The 17,725-nt window shown below is 42.4% G+C and overlaps 1 protein-coding gene across 1 annotated transcript in view; it reads right to left on the reverse strand.

The window, feature by feature from the left end:
• The window catches only part of LOC129403537 (leucine-rich repeat-containing protein 37A2-like), a 41,899-nt gene that overhangs the window by 23,862 nt on the left and 312 nt on the right, over positions 1-17,725 (reverse strand). Inside the window, exons 2-3 of the mRNA XM_055132266.1 lie at positions 16,598-16,669; positions 13,863-13,943 (exon numbers count right to left, since the gene is read on the reverse strand). Coding sequence (XP_054988241.1) covers positions 13,863-13,943; positions 16,598-16,669 — 153 coding nt within the window. The remainder of the gene's footprint in view (positions 1-13,862; positions 13,944-16,597; positions 16,670-17,725) is intronic.

The following is a 17,725-nucleotide window of genomic DNA, read 5'->3' on the forward strand; positions in this document are numbered from 1 at the left end:
CAAGGACCGAGAGACAGCATAGTGGGTAAGGTGCTTGCTTGGATGCAGTAAACCTGGGTTCAATCCCCAGCATCCCATATGGTCCCCGAGCAGCATCAAGAGTGATGACTAAGTGCAGAACTGGGAATAAGCCCAAACATCGCCTAATATGGCCCAACTCCCAGCCCAAAGGAGATACAAATGACCAAAATGCATATGGCAAAAAATGTTTTATATCACTAATCATCAGAGAAATGAAGATCAAAGCAATAGTGAGTTATCATCTAATACCACAGAGACTGGTATCACTGTATCACTGTCATTCCCTTGCTCATCGATTTGCTCAAGCAGGCACCAGTAATGTCTCCATTGTGAGACTTGTTACTGTTTTTGGCATATCGAATATGTTACAGATAGCTTGCCAGGCTCTGCCGTGCGGGTGAGATATTCTCGGTAGCTTGCCGGGCTCTCCGAGAGAGGTGGAGAAATCAAAGCCGGGTCGGCCACATGCAACAGAGACTGGTACTCATCAAAAAGAACAAGAACTAGTGTTGACGAGGATTTGGGGGAACAGGGCCTCTCATTCACTGCTGGTGAGAATGCTAACTGATCCAACCTTTTGGAAGACAATATGGACATTCCACAAAAAAACTAGGAATTAAACTTCCATATGATCCAGAAATTCCACTCTTGTGAATATATCCTAAGGGCCCAAAAGCACAGTGCATAAAAGGCATCTGCACTCCTAGGTTCATTGCAGCAATATATACAACAGCCAAAATATGGCAACAGCACAAATTCCCACAAACAGATGACTAGATAAAGAAACTATGGTATATATACACATAATGGAATATTACCCAGTTATAAGAGGAGATAGAGTCATGCAATTTGCTGCAATGTGGATAGATCTGGAGAGTATTGTGTTGAGTGAAATCAGTCAGAGGGAGAGGAACAGACTCAGAACCATCTATCTCAAACTTTGTAGGGGAACCTCAAATGCCCAATGGCAACAGAAACAAACAGCTGAACTGGTCTTCAGTAGGAAACTTGCCACTGGGGCAGAGATGGGGGTGGGAGATAAGTTAGGGAGAACAGTAGGACAATGAGATGGCTGGACAAAGCGCCTGCTACAGGGGCAAAGGGGGCGGGGGGGGGGGGTGAAGGGGGAGGCGGGGAGACGGGTGGAAAGTAGTGGACTCTGGTGAAGGGGTTAGTGCTAGAACAATGTATGCCTGCAACTCAATCACAAATATCTTTGTAACTTTGTAATTCACAGGGATTAAAAATAATTTTTTTAAAGGATAAAGGACAGGAGAGAGCATACAGGGGTTAAGGTGCTTGTCTTGCATCCACTGACCCAGGGTTGAATCCCCCACACCCAGATGGTTCCCACCAAGGGACACTCCTGAGTACAGGGAGCCAGGAATGGCCCTGCATGCTGCTGGGTGTGGTCCCCAAACCCCCAAAACCACACATAAATTTAAAAATACCTGGGAGACATTAAAGATGGAAATAAATGGAAAGACGCGTCCTGACCAGAACCCTATTACTGATAGCATTCATCAAACTGAGCTGTGTTTTTAGTATCATCTTTGTACAAATCCCAGCTTTAATATTATCATCATCATTATTATTATTATTATTTTGGAGCTCATGGATACATCCAGCAGTGTTCAGGGCTTATTCCAGGCTCTGTTCAAGGGTCTCTCCTGGAGGCGCTAAAGGACCATCTGTGGTACTGAGGACAAAAAGATTGTCCACATGCAAGGCAAGCGCCCTACCCGCTGTACTATCACTCAGCTCCCAAAGAGGATTTTAAAATATCTATAATAAGCATGAGGAGATAGTTAATGTATCTCCATATTCACCAGGGATATTGGCTTGTAGTTTTCTTTTTTTGGGGTGTCTTTGTTTTTGGTATTAGGGAAATATGGGTCTCATAGAAACTGTTTGGGAGAATGTCTGTTTCTCCAATTTCCTGGGAAATCTTGAAAAGAACTGACAGTAGGTCCTCTTTAAAGGTTTGAAAGAATTTGCTAGTGAATCCATCTGGACCTGAACTTTTGTTTGGGGGAAGACTTTTGATTACAGTTTCAATTTTCTTGATAGTGATAGGTCTATTCAGGTATTCCACATCTTCTTGGTTCAGTCTTGGGAGAATACAGGAATTCAGGAATTTGTTCATTTCTTCAAAGTTCTCATGTTTCATGGCATATAGCCTTTCAAAGTAGTCTCTGATGATCTCTTGAATTTCTTTGGTTTCTGTTTTGATATCCTCGTTTTCATTTCTGATTCGGTTTATTTGGGTCTCTCTCTCTCTCTCTCTTTGTGAGTCTTGCTAGTGGTTTGTCAATCTTCTTTATTTTCTCAAAGAACCAGCTCTTGGTTTATCTTTTGAATTGTTTTTTGGGTTTCCATGTGGTTAATTTCTGCTCTAACTTTTTTTTTTTTCGCTTTTTTGGTCACACCTGGCAATGCACAGGGGTTACTCCTGGCTCTGCACTCAGGAATCACCCCTGGCGGTGCTCAGGGGACCATATGGGATGCTGGGAATAGGACCTGGGTCAGCCGCGTGCAAGGCAAACACCCTACCCTCTGTGCTATCACTCCAGCCCCTCTGCTCTAAGTTTTGCTATTTTTTTCCTTCTGCCTGTTTTGGGATCTTTTTACTGGTCCTTTTCTAAGATCTTGAGGTGTGAAGTCAATTATTTATGTAGGCCTTTTCTTCTTTCCTGAGAAATGCATACAGCGCTATAAATTTCCCCCTTAATATGGCTTTCGCTGCATCCCATAGGTTTTGGTAACTCGTGTCTTCATTATCATTTGTTTCCAGGTATCTTTTGATTTCTTCTTTGATTTCCTTCCTGACCCACTTGTTATTCAACACTGAATTATTTAATTTCCAGGTGTTTGATTTAGTTCTCCGCATCTGTGAGTGATTGACTTCTATCTTCAGTGCATCATGGTCTGAAAAGATATTTGATACAATTTTTACCTTCCTGATTCTATTGAGGTACGTTTTGTGGCCCAGCACGTGGTCTATTTTGGAGAATGTTCCATGTGCACTGGAAAAGAATGGGTATCCTTTCTTTTGGGGATGGAATGCCCTGTATAGATCTGTTAGCCCTCTCTCTTCTATGTCTTCCTCAACAAAATATTAGCAAATAGAATCCAACAAATTATCAAAAAGATCATAGGCCACGACCAAGTGGGATTCATCCTGGTGATGCAAGGGTTGTTTCACACACAAATCATCAACATAATTCATCATATTAACAAAAGAAAAGATAAAACCATATGAGCATATCAATAGATGCAGAGAAAGCATATGACAAGATCCAGCACCCGTGTATGATGAAAACTCTCACCAAAATGGGTTTTAAAAAAACCTTCCTCAATATAGTCAAAGCTATCTACCACAAGCCAATGGCAAGCATTATCCTCAATGGGGAAAAGCTAAGAGCCTTCCCCCTAAGGTCAGGGACAAGACAAGGATGCCCACTCTCAACATTTCTGTTCAATATAGTACTGAAAGTACTTGCAATAGCGATTAGGCAAGAAAAAGATATTAAGGGCATCCAGATAGGAAAGGAAGAAATCAAGCTCTCACTATTTGCAGATGATATGATACTATATTTAGAGAAACCTAAAGCCTCTACCAAGAAACTCCTAGAAACTATTGACTTGTATAGTAAAGTTGCAGGCTATGCTAACAATGAGAGAGAGGAAAGTGGCATAAAAAAAGCAATCCCGTTTACAGTCATACCTTAGAAAATCAAGTACCTCAGAATCAGCTTAACTTAGGAGGTAAGGGACCTGTACAAAGAAAATTACAAAACGCTACTTCATGAAATGAAAGAAGACACGAGGAAATGGACACATATCCCCTGCTCATGGATTGGGAGAATTAACATTGTCAAAATGGGAATACTCGCCCAAAGCCCTGTACACATTCAATGAGATCCTCATAAGAATACCTATGAAATTCTTCAAAGAAATGGATCACACACACTCCTGAAATTCATATGAAACAATAAATCCCCTAAAATAGCTACAGGAATTCTTAGGAAAAAGAAGATGGGAGGCATCACCTTCCCCAACCTCAAACTCTACTACAATGCAGTTATAACTAAAACAGCATGGTACTGGAACAAAGGCAGAGCTGCAGATCAATGGAATAGGGTCAAATATCCTGATGCACACCCTCAAATATACGATCATTTAACCTTTAATAAGGGAACAAGAAATGTGAAGTGGAGCAAGGAAAGCCTCTTTAACAAATAATGCTGGCAAAACTGGACAGCAATGTGCAAAACATTGGGCTCAGACCTCTACCTAACACCAGCCACAAAAGTCAGATCAAAATGGATTAAAGACCTCAACATCAGACCAGAATTCATTAGGTACATTGAAGACAAGGTTGGCAAAACCCTCCATGACATTGTAGCTAAAGGTATCTTCAAAGATGACACCCCACTGACCAAGAAAGTGGAAACGGACATAAACAAATGGAACTATCTTAAACTAAGAAGCTTCTACACCTCAAAACATACAGTGACCAGAATACAAAGACAATCTACAGAGTGAGAAAGGATATCCACCCAATGCCCATCTGATAAGGAATTGATATCAAGGATATTCAAGGTGCTTGTTGGACTCTACAAGAAGAAAACACCCAACACCATAAGAAAATGGGGTGAAGAAATGAACAGAAACTTTCTCAAAGAAGAAATCCGAAGGGCCAAAGGGCACATGAAAAAATGCTCTTTATTATTAATCATCAGGGAGATGCAGATTAAAACAACAGTGAGATATCATCTCACACCACAGAGACTTGCCCACGTCCAAAAGAACAAAAGCAACCGGTGTTGGCGCGGGTGTGGCAAGAAAGGGACTCTCCTTCACTGCTGGTGAGAATGCCGACTGGCCCAACCCTTTTGGAAAACACTAAGGATGATCCTCAAAAAGTAGAAATTGAGCTCCCATTTGATCCAACAATACCACTTCTGGGAATATATCACGGAGATACAAAAAACATAGAAGAAATGACATCTACACTTGTATGTTCATTGCAGCATTGTTTACAATAGCCAGAATTTGGAAAAAACCCAAGTGCCCAGGAACAGATGACTGGTTAACAAAATTTTGTACATCTACACGATGGAATACTATGCAGCTGTTAGAAAGGATAAAGTCATACAATTTGCATGTATGTGGATCTACATGGAGAGCATCATGCTAAGTGAAATGAGTCAGAAAGAAAGGAACAGACACAGAAAGATTGCACTCATTTGTGAAATATATAGAAACAGAATGGGAGACTTACACCCAAGAATAGTAGAGATGAATACCATGAGGACTGTTCCATGGCTTGGAAGCTGGCCTCACATGTAGGGGGGAAAGGCAGCTCAGATAGAAAAGGGAACACCAACTATGGGGTGCTTGGAGGGCCCGCTCGGGATAGGAGATGCGTGCTAAAAGTAGACCTCAAACCAAATGATAGCAATTCAATACCTCTATTGAGAGTCACAACACTCATAAGGAGAGAGAGAGCAAAAGGGAATGCCCTGTCACAGAGACGGGGCGGCGTAGTGGGGATGGGGTGGGAGTGGTGGGAGAGATACTGAGATCATCGGTGGTGGAGAATAGGCATTGGTGAAGGGATGGTTACTCGATCATTGTATGACTGAAACGTAAGCACGAAAGTTTGTAAGTCTGTAACTATATCCCACGGTGAGTCATTAAAATTTTTTTTAAATAGAAGATAGTTAATATCTTGCCATTATCAAAACACATATCCAATCACAATTAGATACTACTTTATACTCAGTAAGATGGCTAAAAACAGATAGTAAGTGCAACCAGGGTGATGGAGAAATTGAAATCCTTATGCACTGCTGGTGAAAATATAAAAAGAGGCACTGCAGGAAAGCTTGATGGTTCCTCAAAAAAGTTAGCCATAGTTACCAAAGACTCAGCAATTTAATACCTGGGTATGTGCCCACAAAAAATGAAAACATGTCTATACAAAAGAAGTGAGTATTCAGTCAAAAAATGGAAAGGGCACCTGAACACCTGCTCTGCATGTCAGTTCTTTCTCTGGCTGACTTCATTCTGCATTTTATAGATAAATGTATGTGCATGCCTAGTTCATCCATTGCCTCTTATACATTCATGAACTTATTTTTATGCTTTATGGAATAAACTGTGGCAAAAGAACTAAGAAGTAAGGCTCAGAAGTAAAACACTTGTCTTGCAGATATAAAGTCTGAGGGTCTATCCCCAGCCCCATAAATAAAGGAGCAACAGTTTCTATCAGTCTCAGAGACCATGACTGAGTTGAGGAGTTTGCTCAAAGTGGCAGAGCAGATGCCTGGCATTTGTGAGGTGCTGAGTTTGACTCCTGGTATCATCAGATCCGTGTTCACCACCATAATTGGTGCCTAGGTCCTTTGGACATTATTGGAGAATCCTATTTTAAAATAAACGAAGGGGCTGGAACAACAGCACAGCAGGTTTGCCTTGCATGCAGCCAATCCAGGTTCGATTCTCAGCATCCCATATGGTTCCTCAGCACCGCCAGGAGTGATTCCTAAGTGCAGAGCCTGGAGGAACCCCTGAGCACTCCTGGGTATGACCCAGAAAGTAAACAAATAAATAAATAGATAGATAACTAAATAAAAACAAAAATAGGGTTCAAACAAGCAAAGAAAGAAGGGGTGGGGTAAATGCCTTGCCTGAGGGGGAGGGGTGGGGCAGGTTCAAGGCACTACATGGCCCCCCTCAAGCACCCCCTCAAGGACCAGCACCCCATGAGCACTGCAGGGTATAATCCAAAAACAATAAAAAAGACTGATCTCTTTCCCTTCCCTTTCTTTTGGTTACTGGGCCACACCCAGCTGTGCTCAGGGCTGACTCCTGGCTGTGCACAAAGGGGTCAGCCCTGGTGGTGCTCTGGGGAGCACATTCAGTGCTGGGGATTACACATGGGTCAGTGATATGCAAGGCAAGTGCCTGCCAACTGTACCATCTCTCTGGCCCCAGGCAATATTACTTTCAATGACCTTTTGAAATAGATCTTATCTGGGGACTCCGGCTTGACCCCCTCACTGCAAGCATGCAGCCTCGAATTCGATCCCCTGTGTCACCACATTGGCTGAATGAGATTCCTGGCAGCTCTGGGGTCTGTCTTGCAGCTCTGCCATTCCTCGTCCCAGCAACTGATTTTCAGTTGCACTGCAGTCAGTCAGGAGGACATTAACATCACAAGAAAAGAGGCCAAATCCCTGGCAAGCAACACCAGTAAAAGGTTGTGGAAACACTGTTGAGTGTGTTACCCCAGGTTAGAAAAACATTCAAAAGGACACATGAACACACATTCAGCACTCAGTGCAATAGCTAAGATACGGAATCAACGTAGGTGTCCAACGACAGGTCACTGTTTTGTGAAGATGTGGAATAGATATGCAGTGAAATAATATGCAGCTGCAAGAAACGATGAAATCATGTAATTTGCTGCAACCTGGTTGGAACTGAAGGATATCATATTGAGTGAAGTCAGATGAGGATACATACAGGTTGATCTCACTTCTCTGTGGTAGATAGAATAATTGGATGAGGAAATGCAATGCAGTAGAAGGGGATGCCTACATCAGTCTTGACCCCAGAGTACAGGAAGGAGAATGACAGAGAAGCAAAGAAATCAACAGGTGGTAGAAAATAAAGGGCGGGACAAGGGTCAGGGCTTTATTTTACCAATGATATGGGAAAGTGGTATAGCTCTCTACTCAAAGCACAGGCTCAACACTTAAAATATGAGACTTAAACAACCACCACTGGGACAGAGCAACAGCCCAACAGGTAAGGCGCTTGCCTTGCACACGGCTGACCTGGGTTCAGTCTCCAGCAACCCATATGGTCTCCTGAGCCTGTGAGGAGTGATTCCGGAGCGCAGAGCCAGGAGTAATCCCTGAGCACCATTGGGTGTGCTTCCCCGATCCCCCACCCCCGCAAAAAACCCTACAACCACTGGCCTTGAAATGTGCCTGTCAAGATTGCAGATTGGGTGTAGGAACACTGATGGTGGGATTGGGGTCAAAATATTGTATAGCTAAAACCCAACAACATGGTGGAAATGCCAACTGATCCACCCTTTTTGGAAAACAATATGGGCATTCCTTAAAAAACTAGAAATAGAGCTTCCCTATGACCCCACAATACCACTTCTGGGAATATATTCCAAGAGTACAAAAAAGCACAGTAGAAATTACATCTGCACCTGTATGTTCATTGCAGCATTATCCACATAGCAAGAATCTGGAAACTACCGAAGTGCCCAAGAACAGACGACTGGTTAAGAAAACCTTGGTACACCTACACAATGGAATACTATGTAGCTGTTAGGAAAGAAGACGTCATCAAATTTGCTTTTAAGGGCTGGAGCTATACACAGTGGGTAGGGCGTTTGCCTTGCATGCCTTTGGCCTTGCATGCCGCAACCTGGGTTCAATTTCCAGCATCCCATATGGTCCCCTGAGCACCACCAGGGGAAATTCCTAAGTGCAGAACCAGGAGTGACTCCTAAGCATCGCCGGGTGCGACCCAACAAGCAAAAAAAAAAAATTTTTTTGCTTGTAAGTGGATGGTCATGGAGAGTATCATGCTAAATGAAATGAGTCAGAAACAGAAAGAAGGGGACAGACATAGAATGCTGCACTCATTTGTGGAATATAAAATAACATAATATGAGACTGACACCCAAGGACAGCAGAGACAAGGGTCAGGAATATTGCTCCATAGTTGGAAGCCTGCCTCATGAGCTGGGGAGGAGGCAGCTGGAATAGAGAAGGGATCACTACGTCAATGATGGTTGGAGAGATCATTCGGGATGGGAGATGTGTACTGAAAGTAGATAAAAAATCAAATGTGATGGTCTCTCAGTATCTATATTGCAAATCATAATGTCCTAAAGTAGAGAGAGAGTATAGAGAAAATTGTCTGCCATAGAGGTATGAGGAGGGTTGGGATTTGTATGGGGGAGATAATGGGGATATTGATGGTGAAAAATGTGCACTGGTGGCGGGATGGGTGTTCGATCATTGTGTAACTGAAACTCAAATATGAAAGCTCTGTAACTGTAGCTCACAGTGATTCAATTAAAAAAAAAACCCAACTCAATAACTTTGTAAATCATGTTCTTTAAGTATTTTTTTTAAAAGAGATGTGCACACAGTGGACTTCATGTCTGTCTCCCAATCCCCCAGGTTATCTGAACGAACATGGATACTTAGTTTGTGACAGAGCCACACTGTCCTCTTGCTAGGGACCACAGACCCTGTAGTGGCTTCCAGCCCAGGCCACTGTGGCTGAGCAGATGGCTCTCTGCCAGTGGGCACGGGTGGAGTTCAGTCTCAGGAAAAGCAAGACCCCAAGAGACACATGAATCCACCTCGAAATTCAGGCAACGAAGGTCTTTGCTGCTCTCTGATATAAAAGAGAAACGATGAGCAAGAATCACGCTGAGAAGTGGCGCCTCTGATAAGCACAGGTGTGAGCACAGCTCTTAGAAGGTTCTTATACACGAGTAACACGAGTAGAAGAGCAACCCCTGGTGGTCGTGTGTGAGAGCCCCCCATACACACACACCCCCTTCCCAAATGGATGGAGGCCTGCAGCAATCATCAGCTCAGGGGGCAAGCGCCTGGCTCTGATGTAGGATTTCTGGTGAGCACCGCAATTGAATATGGGAGCATCACAGCCAGGGGTGTGTATCACCCTCAGACATCTCGCAACAAAAAAGATAGGAAGAAAGGTAAAACCCGATTGGAGGTATGGGGGCATCGGGGAGCTGGACCAAATCTGGGTGGTGCTCAGGTGTGACCCCGGCAGTGCTCTGGCAGCACTACTAAGTTGAAACAGAGAATATCCCCTTATAAAGATGGGAAGGAAAAGATGCACTTGGGAGACCAGAGTAGTTGCTGAATGTGACCAACTCCTCAACTTCCCAAATTATTACAAAAACTCCAGTCACCCCTAAACCATTCCAAGGTCCTGAGTGGTCTTCATCTTTAAGGTAGAAGCTTTTGAACGATGAGAAGCTGCTGCCAGGACTTCAGTACATACCCCAAAGTGATAACAATGCCTTAGAGTAAGCTCTCGTGTGGACACTCATCTAAAGACAGGCCATTATGCTATGTGGCTGGGAGAGCGTGAGGGCCTCGCTGTGACCCCAGCTCCGTCTGCCTTCACAGTGCAGCTCCCCACCTCACTGACAATCTCCACAGTGGGGTCAAGCGGTCAGTAGGAACAAGGTTTGGGTTTCCTTTGTTCTCTCTTAGTACTTATGTCTTGGCAAAATACTGATGTTCCACAAACAAGCCAGAGTGTCCACTGCTCTGTCTGAGTAAGGCATCGCCTTTCTACTTTGTCAAGTCTGCAGTTGCTACAATCATGGAACTTGTAACCTTAGAACTGATGAAAAGACTAAAAGAATTTTTTAAACAAGCCATCAGTGTAGACCTGTGTAGGTGAACGAAGAAACACTTGAAAGTCAAAAGGGAAAAAAAAGATGCTTGGGCCTGGAGCAATCGTACAGCAGGTAGGGTGTTTGCCTTACACACAGCTGACCCGTGTTTGATCCCCCATCCCATATGTAATTCCTGAGAGGAGAGCCAGGAACAACCCCTGAGCATGGCGGTGTGGCCCCAAAACAAAAAGGAAACAAAAAGATACTGAACGTTTAGGATTAGCAAACGCTGTTGGATTTCCATAACATATGTCATTCCTGATTTCATCTGTAAGAGATGTGATTAGCTCCCTTTCAAAAACAATGGCATCTAAAAAAAAAGAAACAAAAACAATAGCATCTTACTAATATTTTGGCAATTTATGGAAAATTTATTAATTTACATTTGCAAATAATTATGGCATATTGTAGGTGACCTGTTACTCATTCAACTGATAATGTGTTCGCCATTCAGTGTTTATTAATATTATAGATGCTTCATTCAAAAAACTCACTGAGTGATAATTACCTGGAACCCAGGAAGAATCAAGGTTTTGTGGACCCTAAATTTCATCTAGTTTATTAAAATCCTGTTTAACAAAATAAATGAAATGCAAAGTCATGAATATAAAAATCGCTGGGATCTTCCCCGAGATCCTGCAAGTAAGGTTTGGAGTTCAGCTTCCTTTAATTCCTTATCAATTCACCTCAGCTGGGCCTTTTTGTTTTGTTTGTGCTTAGGTTTGGGTTACACCTGGCATGCCCTCAGCTGACTGAGCTCTTCTGGCTCTCACCTCTACCTTTCCCCAGATATATTTAATGCAGGGAGTAAATTATGATCAACCCAGCCTCTAATCAACCCAGTCATTTGTCAGATAGGTAATAAAATGAGCTAACTGAATGACCAGCATCCCTTGCCTTTGGAAAGAGATGTAACATTATTTTCCCTTGTTTTTCGGCCACACATAGCGGGGTGCTCAGGGATTACTCCTGGTTGTGCTCAGGGAGAGCATGTGGGTGCTGAGACTTGAACCCAGATCAGCCATGTGCAAGGCAAGTCATGCACCCACTGTACTTGTGCTCCAGACACAGAGTTTTGATCACGCAGGCAACTTGTACCTGAAAGGAATGAGCTAGGTCATTTAGAAAGATTGGGCCCCAAAGAAAGGAGCCCATCCCCCAGCACATTTGGGCTCCCACACTTTCGGTGCTGGGGTGGGTAGTGCCATACTTGGGCACTCCATGAGTGCTGGGGAACCATGTCGTGCAGAGGCTTAACCCTGGGGCTCCAGCACCTAAAGAGTGCGCTATCTCCCCAGACTCCATGACAATCTGTTGAGGTGACTGAATTACTCTTAGGAGCTAGTTCTATTTAAATCACATGACAGGGATGATCATTTCTTTCCAGGTATCTATGATTCTTTCATTACCTTTTTCTCTCATTTGAGAGTAAAATTTCAACATATGCAATTCAAATAAATCGTCACCTTCCCCATTATAAATTTGTTCGGTTTTCTTCTCATTGTTTGGGGACCACATTTGGAGGTGTGAATGGGAGTGACTGCTGGCAATGCAAAGCTCAGGCTCCAGCTCTCTGAGCTGTCTCCTCAACCTCATTCATGAGTTGTTCTCAGTACACCACCCACCATTATCTCCAGTGTCACCCCACTATCTTGTTACCCTGCTGTCTGCACTAGCAGTAGGGCTCTCATGTTTTCCCACCAGCATCTGTCTTCTTTCTTCCAGTATTCAAGGTTCTTGGTGACAAACACCCTGCTCTATTCTTCCATATAGATAGGCCTGACACTCAGAAGGAATGGCATTCTGTGAATGTTCTTGAATGTCTTAATTTTTATAAAGTATGATGCCATTCCACCCCGCCCCCGCTGTCTCCTACAAAACTATACCAAAACTGAGGTTCTTACGGTGCTTGGTATAACAAAATGCTTAGTAAAAATGTGGCATTAGAGGCACTGAGGTGACAATAATCTCTAAGCCTGCTCCTTACTAAACTGGTCTTCAGGGTTCTTTTTGCCATTGTCAGTAAATTAAGGAGGTGAAGGGGAGCTGCTACAGGTGGGCACCTGCAGGAACTGTGACCCCGGCCCAGACACACTCCAACCCCTCACCCGCCCCATCTAATCTGTCTGCCGGAGGATGGACTCAGGTTTATACCCATGCAGAATCACCGAGCTGCCTTCCTGCCCTTCCTTCATCTAATCTGCAGGAAAGGTATAAAACTGGATTTCTGAAACACAAGCAAGTGAAGACTCTTTTTCAAAGTCAGACTGAAAGGAGGACCTTCCGCTTGAGTACAGAATTTCCTTTAAGCCTCTGAATTTTGATCTGCTTGTGTCACATTAAATCAGAGAGAAATCAGAGGGAACTTTTCACCCAAGTGGTATAAAACCACACGCTTCTTACACATGAGTAATCAGAAAAGTAAGTACAATGAAATTAGGCAAGAATAATGTATGTTTGATGAATGTTTTTCACTCACTCTGATGTAACACAAACACTTCTGGGGTCACAGAGATAGTTTCAGAGATGGAGCACATGTCTTCCATGTATAAGCCCAGAGTTTGATCCCACCACACCACAGAACTCCAGGTGCCTCCCATGGCCGCCTTCTAGCTCAGCTGGCCAGTGTGATGCCAGTTTTGCCAGGAGTGATCCTGGATCCCTCCCCAGCACTGCCAGGTGTGAAGCCTATGGAATGTTTTTATCATAGCTCTTTACCACCTTTTACCACAGCTCAAAGCTTTATACTGACCACAGTGAATTCACTTTAGAGGTGTGTATCTATATGTGTGTATATATATATATATACACATATGTACTTTTTTCTTCAAAATAATGGTCTAGATTATGAGGGAGGGAAATATGCTAAGACAGATGTTCAGGAACTCTTTTGCTTCCTCATGTGAAAGAAGCTACCAGCTAGGAATGAATCCATAACTCTCCTTCCCAGCCAACTCCCAGTAAAAACTGTTATACCTAGTTCTTCCCGGCTCTTTGTTGCATACATTTAAGTGGTTAGAAACTTTGCGCATGAACAGGAACCAAAGTTGGAATTAAACTGGGAATTCAAAGCCTCATTCACAGTTCAGGGACATACCAGTGGGAATCACAAGATAATGCTAATGGATACCTTTCTGTTAGTGCTCGAGCCAATAATCAATAATAGAGAAAGCAAAGCATGCCAGGCATCATGCAAATCTCTTGGCCTCTTTGTTCCTTAGTTTCTTCGTTTGAACAAAAAGAATTGGATCTCAAGACATAGAGTTCACACTGGCCTTGCACCAGTTAGTTAATAATAACTGTATGATGTTTTGATGCAGTGTTATTATGTATATTTATCAGCTTTTTTACTTACATCTTGTGTAAAAACTGCATTCCATGCCAGGACTGAAACGTTCCAAAGCTCAGTTCAGTGATTAAATTGCAACCAAGATTCCTACCAAAGAAAAAACACAGGAAAAAAAAAGAAGACAAAAGCAGCAGCAGAAGAAGAAAGAAGAAGAAGGAAGAAGAAGGAAGAAAGAAGAAAGAAGGAAGGTGGAAGAAGGAAGAAGACGAAGAAGGAAGAAGGAAGAGAAAGAGGAAGAACAAGAAGAAGAAATAAGGAAAAAGAAAGAGGAAGAGGAGGAGGAAGGGGAAGAGGAAATAAAGGAGGAGCCGAAGGAGGAGGAGGAGGAGGAGGAGGAGGAGGAGGAGGAGGAGGAGGAGGAGGAGGAGGAGATGCAGAAAGAGAAGGAGGAGGAGGAAAAGAGGGAGAAGGAGAAGAAGGAGGAGGAGGAGGAACAAGAAGAAAGAAGGAAGAAGAGGAAGAGGAGGAGGAGGAAGAAGAGAAAGAGGAAAAAGGAGGAGGAGCAGAAGAAAGAGGAGGAGAAGGAGAAGAAGGAGATGCAGAAGGAGAAGATGCAAAAGGAGAAGGAGGAGGAAGACGAGGAGGAGAAGAGGGAGAAGAAGGAGGAGCAGAACAAGAGAAAGAAGGAAGAAGAAAGAGGAAGAGGAGGAGGAGGGAGAGGTAGAGGAAAAAGGAGGAGGAGCAGAAGGAGGAGGAGAAAGAGAAGAAGGAGATGCAGAAGGAGGAGGGGGAGGAGGAGGAGAGGGAGATGGAGAAGGAGAAGGAGAAGGAGAAGGAGAAGGAGAAGGAGAAGGAGAAGGAGAAGGAGGAGGCATTACTTCTAATTCACATAGCCACATTTCATGCACTAAACATCACTGTGAAAGACCTTTAAGGTTTATTCTTTGATGTTTATGACACAAAATAGCAAATGCTTAACAAATACTTCACTAATGAAGTTCTCTAGAACAGGGATTCATGACTTCAGCACTACTGCCACATGGGGGCTGGATAGTTATGGGGGGGCTGTCCAGTGCATTGTAGCTATTCAGCAGTGTATCTGGAGGCCTCTGCTCACTAGGTACCAACAGCATCATTATAGATCTGACAATTAAAACAATAAAAACTACCTCATGGCACTATCAAGGGTCATGTGGGCACAAAATCATTCAGGTTGAGGGCCACGGTTCTATTGTTCACATTGCTCTGACTAGTAATTCTCATACTAATCCTTACAGGCAAAAAAGGATTTGCTGTACAGTTTTAGTAGCTGAAGCTACTAGGGGTAAGAAGGAAAAAAAATCTTTCAAACTTAGTTAAGTGAAGATCTTTGCAGCTTTTAAAATTCGCTGTGTTGACAATGTTAGGGGAACTGTTTAGTAACTCAAACATAAGGTTTTATTTTGGATTTCATTGCACGACTGGCCTCTTTCTGGGCTAAAATGTGTCTCCCAAGCTAGAGTCTAGCATTGTGTGTGAAGTTGGGAGCAGGGAGGGATGCAATGAGGCCTGTGCAATGATGCTAATGAAACCCTTTCTGTATGTGATATTAAACAGTGTTTCTTAGCCTCGGAAAAGAGTAAAAAAAGTTGTACAAGGAATGGAATCATCTTTATGATGCTTATAAAAAACATGTTATTTTTGGAAGTGGGACTCTATTGCTAATTGATTTCCTGACCCTGTTATTAACAGTTTTGTTAGAAATAATTATAAAAATATTTCCCCTAATAAAACAGATCTTAAGAAGTTGCTAGCAAACAAAGGGTTGCTTTCTTGTGCACACATATTAAAATTGATACTGTCCAATTTTCTTCAGTTCTGTCCGTGTTCATTCTTTCACTGTACGAGTGTAATCAAATGTGGTGACATTTGGGGGAGTGTATGTAAGCTGTAAAATGCTGTCTCAGTCATAATTACTGTGGTAGAAGGAGAGTGTGTCTTCTGAAAATAATAAAAAAGAAATTTGTATTACAATAGCATTGAATTTGAACCCAGAAATAAAGTAAATGTAAAAGAAATGTGCACTAGACTTGCTTAGCTGATTATTTTTCAAATACTTGTTTACAGTGATATTAAAGATTTGCATTGTTAGGCCTCATTCAAGGAACAATAACTCAGTCTATATTAAATCTCTGTGCTCTTCTGTAGCTGATTCTGTCAAGTGACTTTTCAAAGCATCCCAAATAAGGATCGACTGAGGTCACCATAGGCTAATGAGTCTTCACCCAAGCTTCACTTAATTCTTTAAATAAAGTAGTTAGGGAATGCTCTATAATATGAAGTCTTTAAAAATACCTGGATATTCCTCTTTTCAGGAGAAATTAGGGACATTGCCTCATCCTACATTTGAGAATCTACAGAATAGAAGACTTTAAACATTTCCAGTACTTCCTGAAAACTAGTTTACTTTTCTAACTATTGTGTTGAGAACAAATTGCTGTAGTTTTTCTTAGCTAGTTTATGCATGGTTATCATAACTCAAGTAACTTGGAGAACCTGGCAAGCTACTGAGAGTTTACTGCCCACATGGGGGGAGAGCCTGGCAAGCTCCCTGTGGTGTATTCATATGCCAAATACAGTAATAATGATGGGTCTCAAACCCCTGACCCTGAAGAGCCTCTAATGCAATGCCACTGGGAAGGACGAGTAAAGAGAGGCTGCTAAAATCTCAGGACTAGGATAATGGAGACATTACTGGGCCTGCTGGAACAAATCAATGATGAACAGGATGACAGTGACAGTGACAGTGATTTTTAACTTACACATGCTGCAAAAATGGTAGTGCTTCAAATGTACACCTTTCAATAAACTGTATTTTATTGCAAGATAAATCTCTAGAAAAAGGAAGAGGAAAATATTGTTTCAATTAACTACCAAATATATAATATTAGAAATATCTAGTAGAAGTCAAAATAATATTGAATGAGTAGATTTGAATGTTCCAGAACCCCTAACCTTCTTTCATTTCTCTCAACCACAAATCTTCATGAATTAATTGTATAACTACTTGGTTCTAATATTGGAGTTAAACTTTTCTTGGAGCAGAGAATTGATTAGGTGATTTTTATGTTCTCAATTCTACTTGGAGTTCAATTTTTTTTACCTCCATGTGAAATTACTATATTTAATATAATCATTTCAAATATTCAAATGAACAGTCTCATGTTTATATACCTTCCTGTTTAGCTAGGCTAATAAAATGATCCTTTTTCATATAATATGAAATGAAATTACACCTTTCAGACAGAACTTTGAACTAATTTAGAATTAAACTTTTTTATCATAATAGAAATTCAATTTTTGGTTCTATATTTTCTGAATATTCCATGAATTCACTGCTTTCATTGTACAGGGGTGAAACAAACAAAATCAGAGTGCTCAATTTTTATTTGACTACAGTTGACTGTTTTATATCTATTAATTCTCCTTAAGTTCTTTCACATATGACCAAGATGGGTATAACTATCTCCTAGCTCATCCCTCTTCTTCTTGCCTCTGTTCTTTCTTTCGTTCCCTTCCTTGGCACTGCTCAGGGATCACTCCTGACTGCACACACATCACTCTGGGGGGCTCAGGGGACCCTGCATGGTGCTGGGGATCAAACCTGGGTCACCCATGTGCAGAAGCAAGCCCCTTACCCCTGTCCTATCATTCCAGTCCCAGGCTTTCCTTTTCTGACCCACAATGCACACCATCATGTATTAACTTTCCAAATAGTTCTCAAACACCAGTCTCACTTGGGAGCTGATTGAAGATGCCTGTTCTCTAATCAACCTACTCCAAATCAGCTGAAGCGGGAACTGTGGTGGGGGGTTAACAGGCCCTCCAAGTGATCTACTGCAGGCCTGAGTGACCCAGCGCAGGTGGGCACAAGGGAGCTCTGCATGCTA

Source organism: Sorex araneus, chromosome 3 (assembly GCF_027595985.1).
Source record: "Sorex araneus isolate mSorAra2 chromosome 3, mSorAra2.pri, whole genome shotgun sequence".
In the NCBI taxonomy this organism is placed as follows: domain Eukaryota; kingdom Metazoa; phylum Chordata; class Mammalia; order Eulipotyphla; family Soricidae; genus Sorex; species Sorex araneus.